The 18780-nt window shown below is 31.1% G+C and overlaps 1 protein-coding gene across 3 annotated transcripts in view; it reads right to left on the bottom strand.

Moving 5' to 3' along the window:
• Positions 1–18780, bottom strand: part of CSMD3 (CUB and Sushi multiple domains 3) — a 1469470-nt gene that overhangs the window by 83887 nt on the left and 1366803 nt on the right. For 2 of the 3 annotated variants that reach the window (XM_070382828.1, XM_005887887.2), the window contains 6 exons: positions 17093–17281; positions 16575–16721; positions 14090–14278; positions 9610–9795; positions 7737–7931; positions 4927–5100 (listed from right to left, as the gene is read on the bottom strand). In XM_070382828.1, the coding sequence (XP_070238929.1) occupies positions 4927–5100; positions 7737–7931; positions 9610–9795; positions 14090–14278; positions 16575–16721; positions 17093–17281 (1080 nt within the window). The remainder of the gene's footprint in view (positions 1–4926; positions 5101–7736; positions 7932–9609; positions 9796–14089; positions 14279–16574; positions 16722–17092; positions 17282–18780) is intronic. The other variant, XM_005887888.2, reaches the window with a different exon arrangement.

The raw sequence follows: 18780 nt of genomic DNA on the forward strand, positions 1-18780 counted from the left end.
TAGATTTATATTTTTTCACTAGTAAATTCAATCAAATATTTAAGCAAAACATCAAGGAAAAAACAAATACCAGTCTTATACAAACTCTTAGAAAACAGAAGAAAAAGAATCACTTCCTGATTTGTTTAATGAAGTAATAATAACCCTAATATTAAACCTGTAAAAGACACAGAAAAAATGTCCCTATGAATACAGATGCAGGACTTTAAAGAAAAAATTTAGAAAAAAAAATATATAATACATCATGATTATCTGGGTTTTATCCAGAAATGACTTGTTGGTTTAAGATGAAATATTGACCACTGTCATCTACCATACTTAGGAATGTACAGACATTTTCTGAACCTTATAAATACATCTAAGAAAAAAGTTCATATTATATCGACTGATGAAATATTAAATCCTTTCTTCCTGATACAGGGATCAAGAAAAGGATGACCACTCTCACTAGCTCTATTTAACATTGTTTGGTGGGCCCTATCTAATATATATACTAATATAAAAGAAGAAACGAAAAACATAAAGGAGAAAACAAAAAAAGTAAAACTCTTATATTTTATGCTCATGACATACACATAGACAATGCTGTTTTAAGAAAATCCATATCTAATAGGTGAATGAAAGCTGCAGGATACTAGATAAATATTTTAAATGATTTTTATAATAGAAAACAATTAGAAATGCAATTAGTAATGAACAATTTCACTATAACAGTGTAAACACACAAAAAATACTGCTGAATAAATTTAACAATAGGTATACATGATCTCTATGATAAAAATTTCCTATTGCAAAAAAAAAGAAAGAAGATCTTAATAAGTGAATAAATATACTAACTTCACCATGTTCAGGAAGTAGAAGACTTAACATTGTTAGATGCCAATTCTCCCCAATGACTTATACATTGAATGTAATTGTGATCATAATCCTACCAGGCATTTTAAAAATAAAAAAATAAGCTAATTCTAAAACATATATGAACACACAAAGGACATGGAGTATCCAAAGTGATCTTGAAAAATAAGAACAAATTTGGAGTGACAGATATCTTTCTGGAAAAAAAAAACAAGCAAAGAAAAACCCTCAGCTTTACTTCATGATATATACAACAACAAATTAAAAATAAGTTGTATTAACTAATACAATTATGTAAAGTTTAAAAATAAAATAAAAATACATGCCTGCTAAAAAAATAAAAATAACTATCCAAGAAAAAAAAAAAAAAAAAAATAAAAGCAGCTATAAATCAAAAAAAAAAAATAAGTTGTAGATATAAAGTAATACCAAAAATGCAAAAATTCTAGGAAAATAAATGAAATCTTTGTGATTTATGATTGAACATAGGTTTCCTAAACTAGAGACAGAAAGTAATAACTAGAAAGAAAAAAAGAGAGAGAAAATAGATTTTATAAAAATTGAAAACTTCTGCTCATTAAGATGGTAACGATAGTGAGACGGCAAAAGAGACACAGATGAGTAGAACAGTCTTTTGGACTCTGTGGGAGAGGGAGAGGGTGGGATGATTTGGGAGAATGGCATTGAAACATGTATAATATCATATATGAAATGAATCACCAGTCCAGGTTCGATGCATGATGCTGGATGCTTGGGGCTGGTGTGCTGAGACGACCCAGAGGGATGGTATGGGGAGGGAGGAGGGAGAGGGGTTCAGGATGGGGAACACATGTATACCTGTAGTAGATTCATGTTGATGTATGGCAAAAATAATACAATATTGTAAAGTAATTAACCTCCAATTCAAATAAATAAATTTATATTAAAAAAAGAATGAATAGGCAAGTAATAGGTGGGGAGAAACTATTTTTAAAAAATCAATATGTAAAGAACTCCTATAACTCATAATAAAAGGCAATTTATAAGATACTTCAGAATTTCACAAAGGAAAATTTGTGAATGGCCAATAAGCCCAGGAAACTATACTTGATCAGTAGTCATCAAGATAGTGCAAGTTAAATTTTGCAAGATACCTTTATGAATGCCAAAAAAATGAATAAAATTTAAAAACTAGCTATACCATATGCTAGAGAAAATGTGAGACAACTAGAACTCTTCTAGGAATTTCACTCCAGAGTATCCACCAGAAAAGAATAGATGTGTCCACAAAAAGACTTTTATACAAATGTCCATACCAACTTTATTCATAATTACCCCAAACTGGATAGAGTCCATATGATCATCAGTAGGGGAATGGTCAAGACAAGGAGATTCTACTTAGAGATTAAAAAAAATTACTGATACACACAAAAACATGATTGAAACAGAATAAAAGAAACCTTACACAAAAAGAGTACAAAACTTAGGATTCCATTCACATGAACTTCTAGAACAGGAAGAACTACCATACGGTGAAAAAAACAGAACAGCTATTATTTCAGAGTGTAGGGGAAGAGAGCTGCAAATTGACTATGAAGGGTCACAAGGAAGCTTTCTGAGCTAATGGTAATGTTCTGTAACTATTGAGTAGTTTTAGTTATATAGGAGTACACAGTTGTCAAAATGTATCAAGTGTGTTTATGGCACTGTACATTTGCCAACATTAAAAAAAAAGAACCATGAGCAAATATTGAACTCTAGCTAGCTTATATGTATATAGAAATGTTTACAAATGAAATGTACTGCATTTGGCAATTTCAAAATGCATCAAAAATAAAATGAATTTATGGGTTAATACAGGCATGAAAGGATGAATAGATATGTGATATACAAATACAAGTGTTTAACTGTACATTCTAGATATTAGGCATGTGGGTGTTCATCATCAAGTCTCTCAACTGAAAAATTTATAATAAAATGCTGGGAGTTTGAGAATAAATACACTATATTTAAATAATCATAAGCACATTCTAGGACCATTCTAAGCCAAAAGTATCTGGGGCTATAAGGATAAGTTTGCAACCATGAGAAGAATGACTAGGCTATGTACATTATTCAAATTAATTCAAAGTATAAGTTTCTAGGATCTGCTTATTTGGCAATAGCACATTCCTCCTACTGACACACTTTTGAATTTATATTAGATGTCAACACTATATCCTATGCAAGAATGCTGTCTTTATAGACTGAGAGTCAATGTTTGTTTATAAATATTCCTCTTACAACTTATTGTTCCAGAAAACAGAATAAGGATTCTAAGTAGGTGAATAAAACCACCCTCTATATACAAAATCCAATAAATAACATATAGCATACAATAGCAGTTCATCAGGACAAAGAGTTACCAAATAGAGTATTTTAAAGTTAGTTTACATATATTAAAAATTTTTATTTATAATAATAATGTATATTATATATAATACTAATATTATATATAAAATAACATTTATTTATAATAAATATATTAATTTAAAATGAAATAATTTAAAATATAATTACAAATAATACTTTAAAATAAATTAAATAAGTTAATCTGCAATTGAAATGAGCATAACCAAAACCAAGTTAGAAAATAATAGGAAGTAGTTTATTATTCAATTCTATATTAATACATGATTTAATTTATTTATCATTTTCTAGTTATGTAATAGTCTTACAGAATATTCAAATACATATGTATACTCTAATAAAGAAACCATCATTACTGAGTTTCCAAGTATACCTACTAACAAATATGCCTGAGAGGGTGAGAAAAGAAATCTTAACCAAAATCTCTACCTATACCCTTTAAAGTTTCAAATGATGACTGTACCATCACTAATGTTTTCAAGCTTATTATCAATACAATATGTATGTAAACTGTTAAAGTCACAGGCTTTACTCCCATGTGTCATATTTTTCAAGAGTAAAATTTTAGAGTTGAAACACAGTACAAATTTAGAAATATCCTGTTCATAATAATCAGCAATTTTTAAAATCGTAAATAATAAGATTATGTTTGTTCCCAAGAGGCAAGTGTATATTTTATCAGAACAATTTTTATTATTATTATTTAATTTAACACTAGCTCTCATTTCTTGAAATAATTTTATAGAAAAATAAGTCATAAATCAAACCATTTTCCTAATCTTAAGGTAATTGTTTAAGTCTTTAAAAAAAGATAAAACATATATCATAATATTATTTTAATAATAATAGAAGGGATTCAATAGAAGGCCTTCAAAAAACTAGCTATTCAGTTTCTTTTAATGAACAGTTTTTTTAGAATTAATCAAAAAAAAAAAAAAAAAAAACCGGGGGGGAACCTATTTGCCTCAGATGGGCTACCCTGGTGGCTCACATGGTAAAACGTCTGTCTACAATGCAGGAGACCCGGGTTCAATCCCTGGGTTGGGAAGGTACCCTGGAGAAGGAAATGGCAGCCCACTCCAGTATTCTTGCCTGGAAAATCCCATGGACGGCGGAGCCTGGTAGGGTACCATCAGTGGGGTCGCAGAGTCAGACACGACTGAGCGAATTCACTTTCACTTCACTCACTTTCACTTTTCAGGCTTGAAAAATAGATTTTTCAAGTTTTAATAAAAAGTAATATTACACATGTTGAATTGTTAGGAAGTAAAAAGGGAGAAACTTAAATGTGGAAATTGTTTTTCTTCCTTAGTCATTACCTTAAGCAAACAGGTGAAAGGAGAATTGACTATGGTTTAGAATGAATTAACAGCTACAGTGCTTAATCCAGTGGAGTTGCAGACATATAATTTTCAGCAATTAGTTTTCACCTTTTATTTTCACCATGCTGGGAAAAAATTCTGCCTTTCCTTAATGACTTAAGATTCTCATTTGGAATACTAGTAGATTAAGAGATATCTGTTTAATAGCTTTTCTACCATGAGACATTTTAAAAGTTAAACATTTTCCAGTTTTTATCATCCTTACTGAGTGAATATAAGTTATTATCTCTTATTATGAAAAAGGGGTGCCTTTTGAGAGGGAGAATAAAGTGTTTGCTTAAAATGACTTAAAAATCTGTACCTAGGCATCTGGTGTCTGATCCACTCCAAAGACCTGAAGAAAGGCATTCCCGAACAGCAGAGCCCACAAGCATGAATCCTGAATCACAGGTAAAGATGGCTGTTGAGCCATATGAAGTCTGAGTTCCAATCTTATTTCCATTGGGAGGGGTTGGGAGTTCTCCACAGGAAATAACTTGAAAACAATAACATAATAAAAAATCCTAAAGATACAGTCAACACAAACATAACAAAATCATGTTTTCAACATTCTGAATTCCTATGATTTGACCATTAAAATTGACAATTAAATATGACAATTAAACTTGATATTTGCAAAACATGCTTGAAAGATCATGACAGTATAGAGAAAATAAATGACATAATTTAACATTTTTCTCCTTTGAGTTCCCATGTAATGTAATAAAGTCACTCTGTCTTGTCTCAGACAAGAATTCTGAGGAAGTCTGTGGAATTCTCCAGGCCACAATACTGGAGTGGGTAGCTATTCCTTTCTCCAGGAGATCTTCACAACCCAAGGATTGAACCCAGGTGTCCCACATTGCCAGTGGATTCTTTATCAGCCGAGCCACCAGGGAAGTAACAGTGACATGGGATGACATATGATTTTGTTTGTGTTTTTTGCTTAGCCAACCTGGTCACTCAACAGGTTGTGGTGAAAAAAAAAAAAAAATAGCAATACTAAAGGTAGGATCATTTATTAGCCCAAAGTCTTTCTCTGATTTATCAGTAACTTTAATGAGATTCCAGAGCCCATAAACAGCTAAATAAAAATTTACAGCTAGCAGTTTAAACCCAGAATTGAATAAGTAACCACCATCCTTTATCTGGCTCCAGGTCTGGCTTTCATCTCTAGGCTTTAGGAGACTATTGGATAGACAAATAGAAAATTTGCAAACTTTGAAAAATTACATGTAAAATTTAAGATATATTCATTGTTTTGAGTTAATCCCCCAAACAATCCTTTGCGGTAGCTATAATATTTATTAGGGTTAATAACACTGATATTTATAATATTTTAATGTAAAAAATGAATAAATGAAGGACCAGAAAAAAATTCTATTCTTTCCATTTTTCTCTATTAACTGTAATTCTTAGGTTCTGATTTTTGCTCCACTCTTACTTCTGGGCAGGAACTTGATCTTATGTAGAACTTAATATAAGAATATAAGAACTATATAATATAGACTATTATATAGTCCTATATAATAAAGGACAGAACACAAAGAAACCAGACAAATATTTGTTCAATGTTTGATATAACGAATGCTGCTGTTATACATTTTTTCTTAGCTCTTTGAAATATCCTTATCCCATGTGTCCTTTTAATGAATTTAAAATGGAAGAACAATGATACCAGAGAAAGGGAAAGATCTTGGGTGAAAAACCTAAAAGAATAAGGCAAAATTTACAAATACATATGCTATAGTTTTAGAATATATAACTTATACATGGATTTTGAGATTTAATTCATCAATGATTATAAAAACAGCAACCCCAAGATTCTTTACTTATATGGAGATTAAGAAAATAAATCAAATATTCATAAGTAAATTATTATTAGGTACTTGTATACTTACTATATATAGTTATCTGTTAAGAGGTATCTGTTACGTTAAATATTTTAGTCACCATAATCCATTTAGATGTCAGATGTTTTTATTAGTTTATTTCTAAATTATGTGTCTATATCATAAATGCCATGGCGGATTCATGTTGATGTATGGCAAAACCAACACAATATTGTAAAGTAATTAGCCTCTAATTAAAATAAATAAATTTAATTTAAAAAATTGTGATGAACATGAAATAAAAGGATGAATTTTCAGCTTAGCATATTTCCTGGCACTAAGTAAATACCCAATAAATGTAGTAAAGAAAGTTCAAGATATTTCCACTGATTTTTCCATGTTCAGCTAGCTTATCTACTTTACACACTGGACATTTATAGTGATATTATAAGAAAGCATGAAAATAGAATGACTCAAATGTTCAATTTGATTCAATAAATGTTTACTGAATTTCTGCTATGAACAGGTTCTAGCTGGTATTTTCAACATGTAACACCAGTAAATCATACATAGTAAGTATCAGATAGGTATTACTGTGGGTTTCTCTGGTGGCTCAGTGGTAAAGAATCTGCCTGCCAATGCAGGAGACATGGTTTCAATCTCTGATCTGGGAAGAACTTACGGAGAAGGAAATAACAAGCCACTCTAGTATTCTTGCCTGGGAAATCCATGGACAGAGAAATCCATGAACAGCCTGGCAGGCTACAGTCCATGAGGTCACAAAGAACTGGACATAACAATTGAACAACAACAACAAGGTATAATTTGCTAGTCTAAGAAACAGAATAAACATCATACAACACCAAAAGGCAGAGGTTTTCATTAGAATCCTTGGGTTGAAGCCCAATTCTCCACCATTTATAGGCTCTATGACTTAACATAACATGATTAAATTCTTGGGCACAGTTCCATCTTTAGTAAAATAAATATAATAATATCAACTGAATGGGAACTAAGGTATAATTGAAATAATACATGTAAAGGGCTAAGATCAGTGCATAGTTGTTTTAATAAATGATAGACCTAGAATCTAAGCAAAGGATATCTGAACCCAAGGACTCTGTTTTTAATAAGCATTTACAAATATAAAAACAGTTACAAAGTTTTTAAGATGACTTGAGAATCAATCATTTTTAATTAATATTACCTCATTCTTGTTCTAGAGTGTGTAGAGAAGTGATCAAGTAATTTATTCACCAAGGACTGCTTATGAAATAAGTTTAATGGAATGTATACTTACTTTGGCAATATGGTCTTTCATTTCTCCAACTCCAGGTACCATTAGGAAGACATTCAATAGAAGCAGGACCTAATCCATGATAACCAGGATCACAGCTGAAAACTACTTTGGTTTTGTATTCGTAATGGGAACCATTCACAATTCTCCATCTTCCATGTTCCAAAGTAAAGGAATTGATACTTGGACATGTAACAACTATACAAAAACCAAGATAAATACTATTAAGTCAGTCATGTCTGTTTTACTTAATTATGTCTCATGTCTATTCCATTCTTAGTTCATCACTTCCTTACTTCCTTCACTCTTGTGCCATAAAAAGTCTTTAGTAATTTTTTTTTTCATGCTAATCTTTCCCTCAGCTCTATGGTATTATTGGAAGTTTCTTGAACATGTCATGCTATTTCACAGTTGAAAGTATTTGTACACATTGTTCCATTTACCTAGAATCTCTATTACTGACTATATATTTTGAGAAAATCTGTTTTATGAGAATCATCTTTTTATGCAAGACTTGTGATATTGAGGTGGAAATTGTTAGGCAGTCAGTGTAGGGTCAGAGGCTCTGTTCTTTTCTAATTTCAATTTTAATTCTCTCATATGAATGTTTTGCTTCACTAGCCTAAAGCCATAGTTGCTCCAGTTTCCAGGCATTCAGAGGAATGTCTACCTAGTCTGGAGGGTCATAAAACATGCAGACTCAGGACAAGACCAATATTAATTGATGTCCAGTTCATCAAGAAGAAAAACTCCAGGTGGACCATTAACTCTTAAACATACATTTGGTCCATAAATAATTGTCTGAGGTCCTCAGAAAGAGTCAATGGATGCATCATAGTGTCTGGAGACACTGAGAAAATGGGGGACCCAAAAAAGCCATAAAAATGACAAACTGGACATGGCAACATTTAAACTGATTGGTCAGAAATTACACACATCTGGCCTTGAGCCAACCAAAACTGAACAGATTAATTCTAATGAAGATACAAACTGCTGTTATTCACACCTTTTGGGGGCTCTTTACCCCCTCTCAGTGTCTATGCTAAGAACTTTATATTTCTGTCCTTTAAAATAAACTTTGCCTGCGTGAGTGTTTGAGTTTTCAGTATTCACTCTTTTGCTGAATGAACAGAACTCAGTTCCCAGTGTCAATATAAACTTCAGCTAATTCAAAAGTTGCTCATCATAAGTAAATGCATTACTAGACACTTACGTTAAGATTTCAAATAATTTAACAATCCCATTTTAAATGAAATCACAGCTAAGTCGAAATGTCAGTACTAAAAGAGAATAAATAAGTGTTTTATAGAGAAAAATTAAAAACCTTAAACACATTTCCAATCCTTTTGCTATCAAATATTTTATGTGAATTATTTTCAATAACCATTATATAATATTATTTTACCTATTACAGTATTAATGACAGCAATGAGAAATATTCTAAATGTAAGCTCTATGAAGAATTTTGACAATTATTAAAAAGTTTGGATCATCTCAACAACAGCATCATTTATGTTTATAAAAGCCAGAACTGAATGTATTAAATATAATTTAATTCATGCAAACTTAAACATTTTTTTCAAAAGGCCTATGTATTGAAAACATGCTGACTGATGGATGCCTTTCTACAAAGTAAATAAAAATTTTTATGTAAAATAAAATGTCACTTTATTCTCTTGACATATATATTCTAGAGCTTCTGAAAATGAGTAAAAAGTCCTTACACTATATTCTAGTTCTTTATAGCACAAGACAGCTTAATTTTATTTCTTAGACATCACTTCAGGGAAGAGCTCTACAATTTGGTACATAAAGTTTTAAATCATATAAGATACCAGTAGAAACACAAGTGATGAAATTTCCTTAACATACATACCAACACAACGAGGGGTCTTGTTATGATTGCTCCAAGTTCCATCTGATTGACATATGGCCGTGGTAAGTTCCTTAGATGACAATTTATATCCATCATTACAAAAATAGGTAACTCGAGTTCCTACCAAGTAGTCTGTTGTGAGTATTCCTCCATTTGTTGGAGCTTTAGGAATCCCACAGGAAATTGCTAAATTAAATACATACATAAAAGACCAAAGAAGCAGAAAAATAATTAGCTGTCTCATTAACTGTAAAGCACATAAAACTATTTGGAATTTTATTAATTCCTCTGAAACAATTTCAGAATATCTCCCCAAAAAGCTTCTCTGAGCTATAACATTTTCTGAATCATTTATTTCAAACTCTTGTTGAAAGTGCTTTTAAATTGGGGAATCCATACATTATTAATGCTTTCTTTCTTAGTTTCTTACTGAGTTTCTTGTCAGTGTGTGCATGATTATCAGCATGTTTATAGATTATATAAGAAGGCAAGGTAGGTAAATATAGATTTGTATTAGTGCTAACTCATGTCTGGGCCTATCAAACTGGCTCTATTCAATTTGACTAAAGAGTTTACAGGTGGTGATAACCAATACTCATGAGGATTTGGGGCAGGAGGAAAACAGAAGTTTTTACCTGGAGGCTGGATATTACCTTATCTTAGGTCCAAACTCTATGTGCTTAAGTACCATTCATGGAATATGACGTGTATGGATATGTCTAATAAATACAGGGCCAGGACTTACTGTTCTCAGTGTAGCTTGGATATTTCTGCATTTTGCTGATATGTCTTTGATGTCTTGATTTTTATTTACAATAAATCTAATTTACATGAACGTTAGTTTTACCATAAGGTGTTATTTACAGTATAGATTTGTATTTAAATAGTTTATTACATATAAGATATTTTCACATAAGTTAAAATGTCTATACAGAAGTCCCCTGAAGTCAGTTGCTTTCAATCGGTGCTCTACATGTCCACAATTGCATCTCCAAAAAGAAAAAAAAATAAACTTTCAAAGAATATATTTGGCAGACAAACCCTAAATGAGATTCTCTGTATCTTTTATATAATATTCAGTATAAAGATTCATACATCTATTTGCAGAAAGATTAATATATTTGAATATAGGTATAGACTTGAACCAACTGGAGTTATTTATGACATCTGGTCATAAAATTTCTCATTTCTGAAATAGCTCATTTTATTGTTTTTACATAAGACATTTTGGACTTGTAACTATATTTTTCTCATATGAAAAGAACAGAAAAATATGAGTTTCATTGGAATATTTATAAAAGTTGTATTCTATTTACCTGTCTCTCATTTCAACCTAAAATTATTTCTGCTTCTCTTATAAAGCCCTTCACTTAGGTGTTTAATTTTGATTAATCCATGCAAATTGACTACAAGGTAAAAAAAAAAAGTAATCTTAGCTAAACCTATAAAAAAATTCTCAAAATTAAATGGCAGACCCCCTACTGTTGAATAGTTTGATCTTTTGTAATTTGATAACTTATAAATTATAAACAGAAAAGTAATTTTGATTTAATAAATTATATAAGCAATCTCATATAATTATGTTATTATCCCAGCTATCTAATTATAGACCTCTAAAATAGTGTTCCAAACATAAATCATTCCCTGATGTCTATTAAAGCAATGTTAGTATTTCCACTTAGGACTTCTGGGAATTTCAATTTTTAACAAACCATACCCACTAAATCCCTGCTGAAGACTGTTAACTGCACATTGTTGGGATGGTGTAGGTTAAACTTATAGTAAAGTAACAGTGAAATTTAAATAGTATAGATTTCATATACATGGTTAGTATAAAATGACTATATTTCAGAACTGAAAAAAAAGACAACATACTAAAATGATAGAACAAATGTGCCTGTTCTTAAATGTTACAATTTAAGTTCTTAGCTAAAAATGAAAAACAAAGTTCAGAAGAATCTTCATCACTGAGTGATCGTCAGAGGCTTCTCTCCAAGAGCTCTCAAAAATCACAAATTAAAAGTAAAAACAGGAAATATAAAGTGACTGTTTCTACATAACCCTGTACTGTTGCAGCCTGGCGGAGCAGAGACCAGAACCTGCCACATGACTCGAGGGTGCGGCAAACTGCGCCCTCCTGATTGTCCTCCTAAGCATGTCCACCGGACATACTAGGGACAGGACCTGCTTTCTGCTCCGCTTCACTGCCTGCCCCTGCGGCCGTCCCCATGGACACAAAACAAGATGTCCCTGATTAACAGAAGAGCCTTAACTTTACTCCTTCTTTATGGTGTGCTGATCAAACTCCCCAGAATAGCTATTTCCTAATGATCTCATATGACTTCTACCAATAAAAGTGCGGGCTGAAAGGAGTCATTTTGTCTTCCCGCCACAGAGAGCGGGAGGGCCCCCTGACTCGCTGCATGCCAAGTTATCTGTCTGTCGTTTCATTAGGCGCTCACCCGTTTCAAGTCTTTCTCACCCGCTGTGCTGGACACGGCACTGTACAACACTCAATTGTGTAGAGGGATGATAATGATTTAATTCAAGGGGTCAATAATGATCAGTCGATATACAGACAAATAAAACACCTAACTAAACCCAAATAGAGACAACAGAATACTTTTTCTATCTTTAACTATGTTCACATTGTCTAACCACAGCTCAAGTAAATATATGCAAGGACCTATAAGGAGACTGAAGAGACAAGAAGAATAAAAATGACTGAAGAACGCCAAACAAATTTGGAACAACAACATCAAAAAACTGTATTGTGTATATAGCTCTTTCCAATGATATTTAGCCATTTCATTTTAATTAGTTATATCCAAACACAGGTCACATACAATAAAATTTTTTTATAAAATAATTAATCTTTTAAATTTGTTGCAATGAAAGTCAAGGGTCAATTTTGGAAATGATTCTTCAAGTTATTAATATAAATATTGTATCACTCTGCTATGTAAAATGTCTTTTTTTAGCTATATTTTGATTTATCTTTTGTAATTATAGAAAAATTTCAAGTCAAGAACAGTAAAAAAGGCTCTATATATAAATGTCATATTATATACCAAAAAATCCATGAAATTATAATGCTAACATTACAAAACAATGTCAAAATTTCAGAAAGTTCAGTATAATTTTTTATTTTAACCAATAGTTAACTGTTTTCACTAAAGTTTTCTTAAAGATTAATTATATACATGAATAATTCTTGATAACATATTTAATTGTTCAAAGTTCAGAGCATTTAAATGTTTATTTTAAATCCATATGAAATACTAGAAATGTATAAATACATTTGCTATTCATTGGTCAAAGAAAAGCAGATGTTTTGACAGTTTATTAAATGTATCTATTCTACAAGAAGTCAGTGCCTTCAGTGTTGGTAACCCACTATCTAATAAGTAATTAATGTTTCTGCATCAATAAAACAAACAGTTTTTCAGTTCTCATTGTTTTCCATATATCTATGAAAGCTATATTTTCATGAATTAGAGATCACAATTTAACAAGTAAATCATTTCAGTTACCTGGTAATATCAAATCTTTATTCATTTCAACTTGCTGTTATTAAATTTTAAATTTTAATTGATTTGTTTTATATTTTATTTTTTATATAAATTGCCTTCAATAGGCAAATTAGAGGTAACACCCATTATTTATTAAAAGTGCTTTGCATTTTTAATGTAAGGGTTCACAGTTGTTATATATGTTTTCATATGCTGGATAAAATAAATCAAATATAAATTTAAATTTGATATTGCAAAATAATGTGATATGTTTTAAGACTGTCAAAGTCCAATGACATTACATCTTCCTGTGGAACTGTTAAACTTGTCTTTATGACTATACCTAGTAGAGACTCAACTACTTTTTAAAAACATTTTTGGACCTAGTCCAAAGCTCTAAAATATGCCATTTGTTGATTTGTCATTCTTTTGCATTGCAAGATCAATGCTCAGAGTGTGCTTTGATTTTTAACAAAATGAAAGTCATTTCTGTCAAGTTAGCTAAACAGTGAAGAAAAAATAATGTGGTCATTGGCTACATTTTCCATTTTCTTTTACATTTATTACACTGAGAACACATGTTTGCATACTTGAGAATGAATGTTTTCAGTGACCTTGGCCATCTTTTCCTCTCTTTTCTCTCGCAGATTCCACACTAACACAAAATCCAGCTCCAGGTCATTCATTTCTGACAGCTAAGTGACGGGATGGTAGATGTATGAGTAGAGTATGCATATAAGTGGAGAGAGTAAAGACATAAATCACATAACAACAAATGAAGCATTATAAAACAATGTGTCACATGCTCCTCAAATTTATCAGCCTGTGTTTTCAAGCCTTATTTTCCTTAGAGATGTCTATAACGTGCTTCTGAATGTTTATAATTTTAGAAGTTTCGCAATCTAAATGAAAAAGCTAAATGAGGTTAATCTTTTATCAATGGGCCATTTTTGGTTAATATACTTCACCTTGACAAGCAGGGACCGGTGCATCCCATGCATGATACCCATAGGAAGACTTTCTGCACACAGCACTGCTTTTCCCGACAAGTCGGAATCCTCGATCACAGGCCCAGCGGACCACACTATTTAGCTGTCCTCCTGTTTGACTGATAATGTATCCATGAGGCGGGGATTCTGGTGTACTACAGTAGAAAGCTTTTTTAAAAGAAAATTAAAATCACTGTATAACTAATGAATCAGAAACTCTTTACAATCCAGTTATTAAAAATATAATAATACTAGTTCATAAAAACTGGTCAATTCAACTGCCATCTAGGTGAATTTTACTTCATATGGACATTATAGTATTTGCCATCCACTTGACAATCTATTGACACAACCTTTAGGATACATAACTATTTCTGGACTTTTTAAAATTCTTATCGTCACTGAAGATGTCTCCTAAGTTGAAATACATTATACTTTTGTAACACCCTGAAGGTTCAAAAGCCATACAAATAGTTCATTGACTTTTGGAATGGTATTATTTCCTGTCGTTTGAAAGGCCTATATGCCACAGTTTGGGTAGAAATATTTTAAAGCATGTATCTACATGTCACTTTGAAATTATCTCCAGACACCTATGTCATGTTAGGGCATGCATTTCATTTTGGTGGATGTCTAAAATAGACCCCTCCACATTTCATAATCTTCTTTCCCAGTTTATTAAAGAGTTTCCATGCTGTCAAGAGTGCTTACATATGGTGATAAAAAATGCCAATAAAATAAAACTTTTTTCATCTGCTGAAGTCTGAAATGTCAAAAGATAATGTCAACTGGCTTTTTTATATACATGTACTTTTGAGACTATTCAGCCTGGCAGGATCCATTTACCCTTTGAAACTTCAATGTATACATCTGAGAAAAAAATGAGACTTTAGGGGTAAATAGTAAGAAAGAGATGGACTTGGAATATATGTGTCATAACCTGTCATTTTCTAAAGGCAAAATATGTACTCAATATGTCAAGTCATTCTTAGGGCTAAAAATGATGTTTCCATTATATTTATGTCCAACTTTGTCATGAAGATCAACATAAATAAGTCTTTAATATAGTCTTTAATATGGTGAATCTAATGTTTATAATTGTTGGATTTAAATGGTTTCCTTTTAAGTTATTATCATCATTAAAAATACAACTTAATGTTCTGACTTTTTAAATAGTCTGGGCACAGCTTTAGTAAAAAGATATATATAAAGTTCATACGATAGAAACTTTGATTCAAATGTGAAAATGTATTAAGAATGACTTGGGTACATATTTCAGTCTTTAAATATTTCTCCTTTGTATGCTTAATAATATTTCAAACAATGGATATTTATTATAGGATAAAAATTATAAATACGCTATCATGTAATGTCAGTAACAACTTACCTCTAATATGGAAAAGACACATTGTTGACAAACTATCATCTTATAATTTAAAAATCAAAGTAGACAAAAAATATTATATTTCTATATTTTATACTATATATGCAAATTTATATAAATGAGTAAAATTCAACAGTTTACCTTTAAAACTAGAATCAAATTTATTTAAATTTATGTCTACAATTGTGTCAGAATAATTTATAAAGTATTTAAGAAAGTAATTTTCAGTAGAGCTGATTTGCAATGATCCATGGCTTCAGAAGACATGATCTGAACACTAAATAAAGAGATGACTGATTGGTTCTGAAGTGTTTTGTTCCTGAGCACATACCCATGGCCTCTGACATGACTTAGGATGGTAATAAAGAAAAGGGATATAATCTTTGCATAATGCAAAACCATGTATACTTATTCAACAGGAAAATTTGGGTTCAGTATCAGTAGACTTCATGAACAGGAAGGCATATAGAAAAAGCTATTTCATCATGATATTAAGAAGAATTTTCAGCCCTCATCTTTTTCACTATTACTCAGTGAAAAGCAATGATGAAAAAACAATTTTTTAAAAACTAAAGGTTTTTAAGTGATCTATTTATCATTTTGTATTTTAATATTTAAAATATTTTAGCAAGTATCATAAATCAGTGGGCAATGATGAAAACAAAGGTTTTTACAAGTGTATGTTTATCTTTTGTTTAAACTTATTAAAGGAGTTATTTATATATTAAATAGATCAAATACACACAATTGAGCAACACTATTATTTTTTGAGTGTTCAAGGGAAACCTGTCTTGGGAAAATAAGCACTTAAAGTATCAACATTTATAATTAACTTAAGTCATAAATACTTTAAGTGCTTTTAATTATTTCAAATATCATGTGATAGACATAGTACTGTTTATCACTATAATAAGGAAACAGAGGGACAGAAATGTTATATAAATAACTCAAGAAACATCAATAGAGGAATTATGATTCAGATTTATACCTAACTGAATAGTATTTGTGTCTGTGCTCCTTAATCACAACCATACTGAGGATGCAGGTGAGATTTGCACTGAAGTTATAAGTATCACATACCTATATATCTTATCCGGAAGCCTTTTTTGTTATTGCCATGATCTGCTGACCACTGAAGGAATACTTCATGACCATTGCTTGTTATATTAAAGGCAGATGAATAATCCCCACTGAGTGAAACAAGCACTGGACTTTGAATATTTGGTCCTTCAGAAAGAAAATAATAGAATTTAGATATAACTGAGCAATTTCTGTTTAGTATTTCATATATTTAGAATGGTATTAAATATGGTGAAATTCATCCAGGACCGATTTACTTCATAAACAATAACTTAACATAATGTGTTTGTTTATACATTTTAATTCCATAGCTAAAGCAGCTACAATTCATAACAAAATGATCAAGCTAAGTGCAATTTTCATATGGTATATAGGTAAGTTTGATGTTGCTACTTCTAAAATTATCCTTAAGATAAAATAAAGTCATATAGGCAGTTGTTTGTATTGAAGGCCTGAATGTATACTTAGAGCATTTGAATTGAATTTGTGAATATCCAATAAATATAACCTATGGTTACCATCATACACCTGAAGAACATCAAATTCTTTTTCTGTCTGGAAGAATTCTACAAACATGCTGATGTTATATCCTTTTTCCACAGAAATGCTCCAGGCACACATTTGAAGATTTGGGTAACTGTCAGGATATCCAGGGCTCAATATGACTCCCGTGGAATCCAGGCGTAATTCATTGGCGGGACAGAGAACTGTCAGAAAAAATGAATCATTAGATAATGCTCATGTTTCAGACTTAAGTGAAAACTGCATTTTAAATACTGGATATTCTGTTTCTATGTTAAATAACAATAAAGGAAACAATACTTTGAACTATGTGTATAAAATGACAACTTGTATAGTAAGCTTGCAGTTCAAAAAATGAAGCAATGTCCCCAAATTGCATAATATTAATTTCCTTTTTATTACATGGGAGACACATTTTCTTTCTGGATTAATAAATATAAATATATAGATAATTAAAAGATAAGGCATTTACTTCCCTCTCTATCTTTATATTATTTCCCTATCTTTCTTCATCTTCTTATGTTCTTTTCCCTCTGTCTCTTATTTAAGTCCTATTCCTTCTTGACTTTTTCTTTTGTCCTCAAACTTTCATTCACTCAGGTATGTGAGAACAGACAGGAAGTTGCCCTACCTCAGAATATTCATTCCAGACAAAGCTACTTCTCTAATCTCAGGAATATGCTTAAACCACGAGAATTTAAAACAATTTTGGGGTCACCAGTTACCTTTCCAGACCAAAAAGGTAAGACAAAGCATAAGCTGTTCATTTCATAACAATATATCAACTGCATCTCCAAACTATAATACACCAGTAAATTATGACAACATATGATTGTTCTTCAATCAAGTTAATAACTTGAAATAACTTGAGTTAATAAAATCTGCCATAAATTAATATACAGATATTTGAATATTTACTATAGAATATACTATAGCTAATCTAAGAACTGTTTTCTTTCTTTTTTTATTGCTTCTATTTCTCTTATTCAATCTGAGATGTTTGCATCTTGGATGTGATTTCAAAATTAAAAAGTAACAATTCAACAAATAGTATTGGATCATTCTCAGTCTAAAAAGAGAAATCTGATGTTTGCTTTTTACAAAGTGAAAAATATGTAAAATAAACAAATGAACAAAGAAATTTTAAGGTTAGAAATGGAATGGAAAAAAATGAATCAAAGACAAAGATTAATGAATATATCTATGGCATATTGAAATAAAGGATATAGATAATTAAAAGATATGACAAGTAAGTTTTAAGAAAAGGGTTATGTTGTGTGTGCCCAGCTACTGATATTTAATATTTCTGAAATATTTAGCTAGGTGAGTGTTACTGAACATGTCAACCCCTCACTAAAAACCATTCAGCACCTTCAAAGCCTTCAAGGTTAGTCCCTGCATGCCTCTCCAGCTTTGTTTTCTGCTGTTCCTCCTCTGAAACAGAATGCTCCAAACATACTGAATAACCTATAATTTTCTCAATTCAGCATATCTGTTAGTGCTTCTGTTTCAAATGTCCTCTTCTTGTCTGATACACTTGAAATATTTGGGCACCTCAAAACCCAGACCAAGTCTCATCCTCTGTGAAATACTTCCTGAATTTCTCCTCCATTAGTCCAAGCAGAACTGCTTATTTCCTTCTTGGCGCCTCTTAATGTATGCTTCTATTATTGCAGTTAGTTAA

The sequence above is a fragment of the Bos mutus genome, chromosome 14, assembly GCF_027580195.1.
Source record: "Bos mutus isolate GX-2022 chromosome 14, NWIPB_WYAK_1.1, whole genome shotgun sequence".
Lineage (NCBI taxonomy): Eukaryota > Metazoa > Chordata > Mammalia > Artiodactyla > Bovidae > Bos > Bos mutus.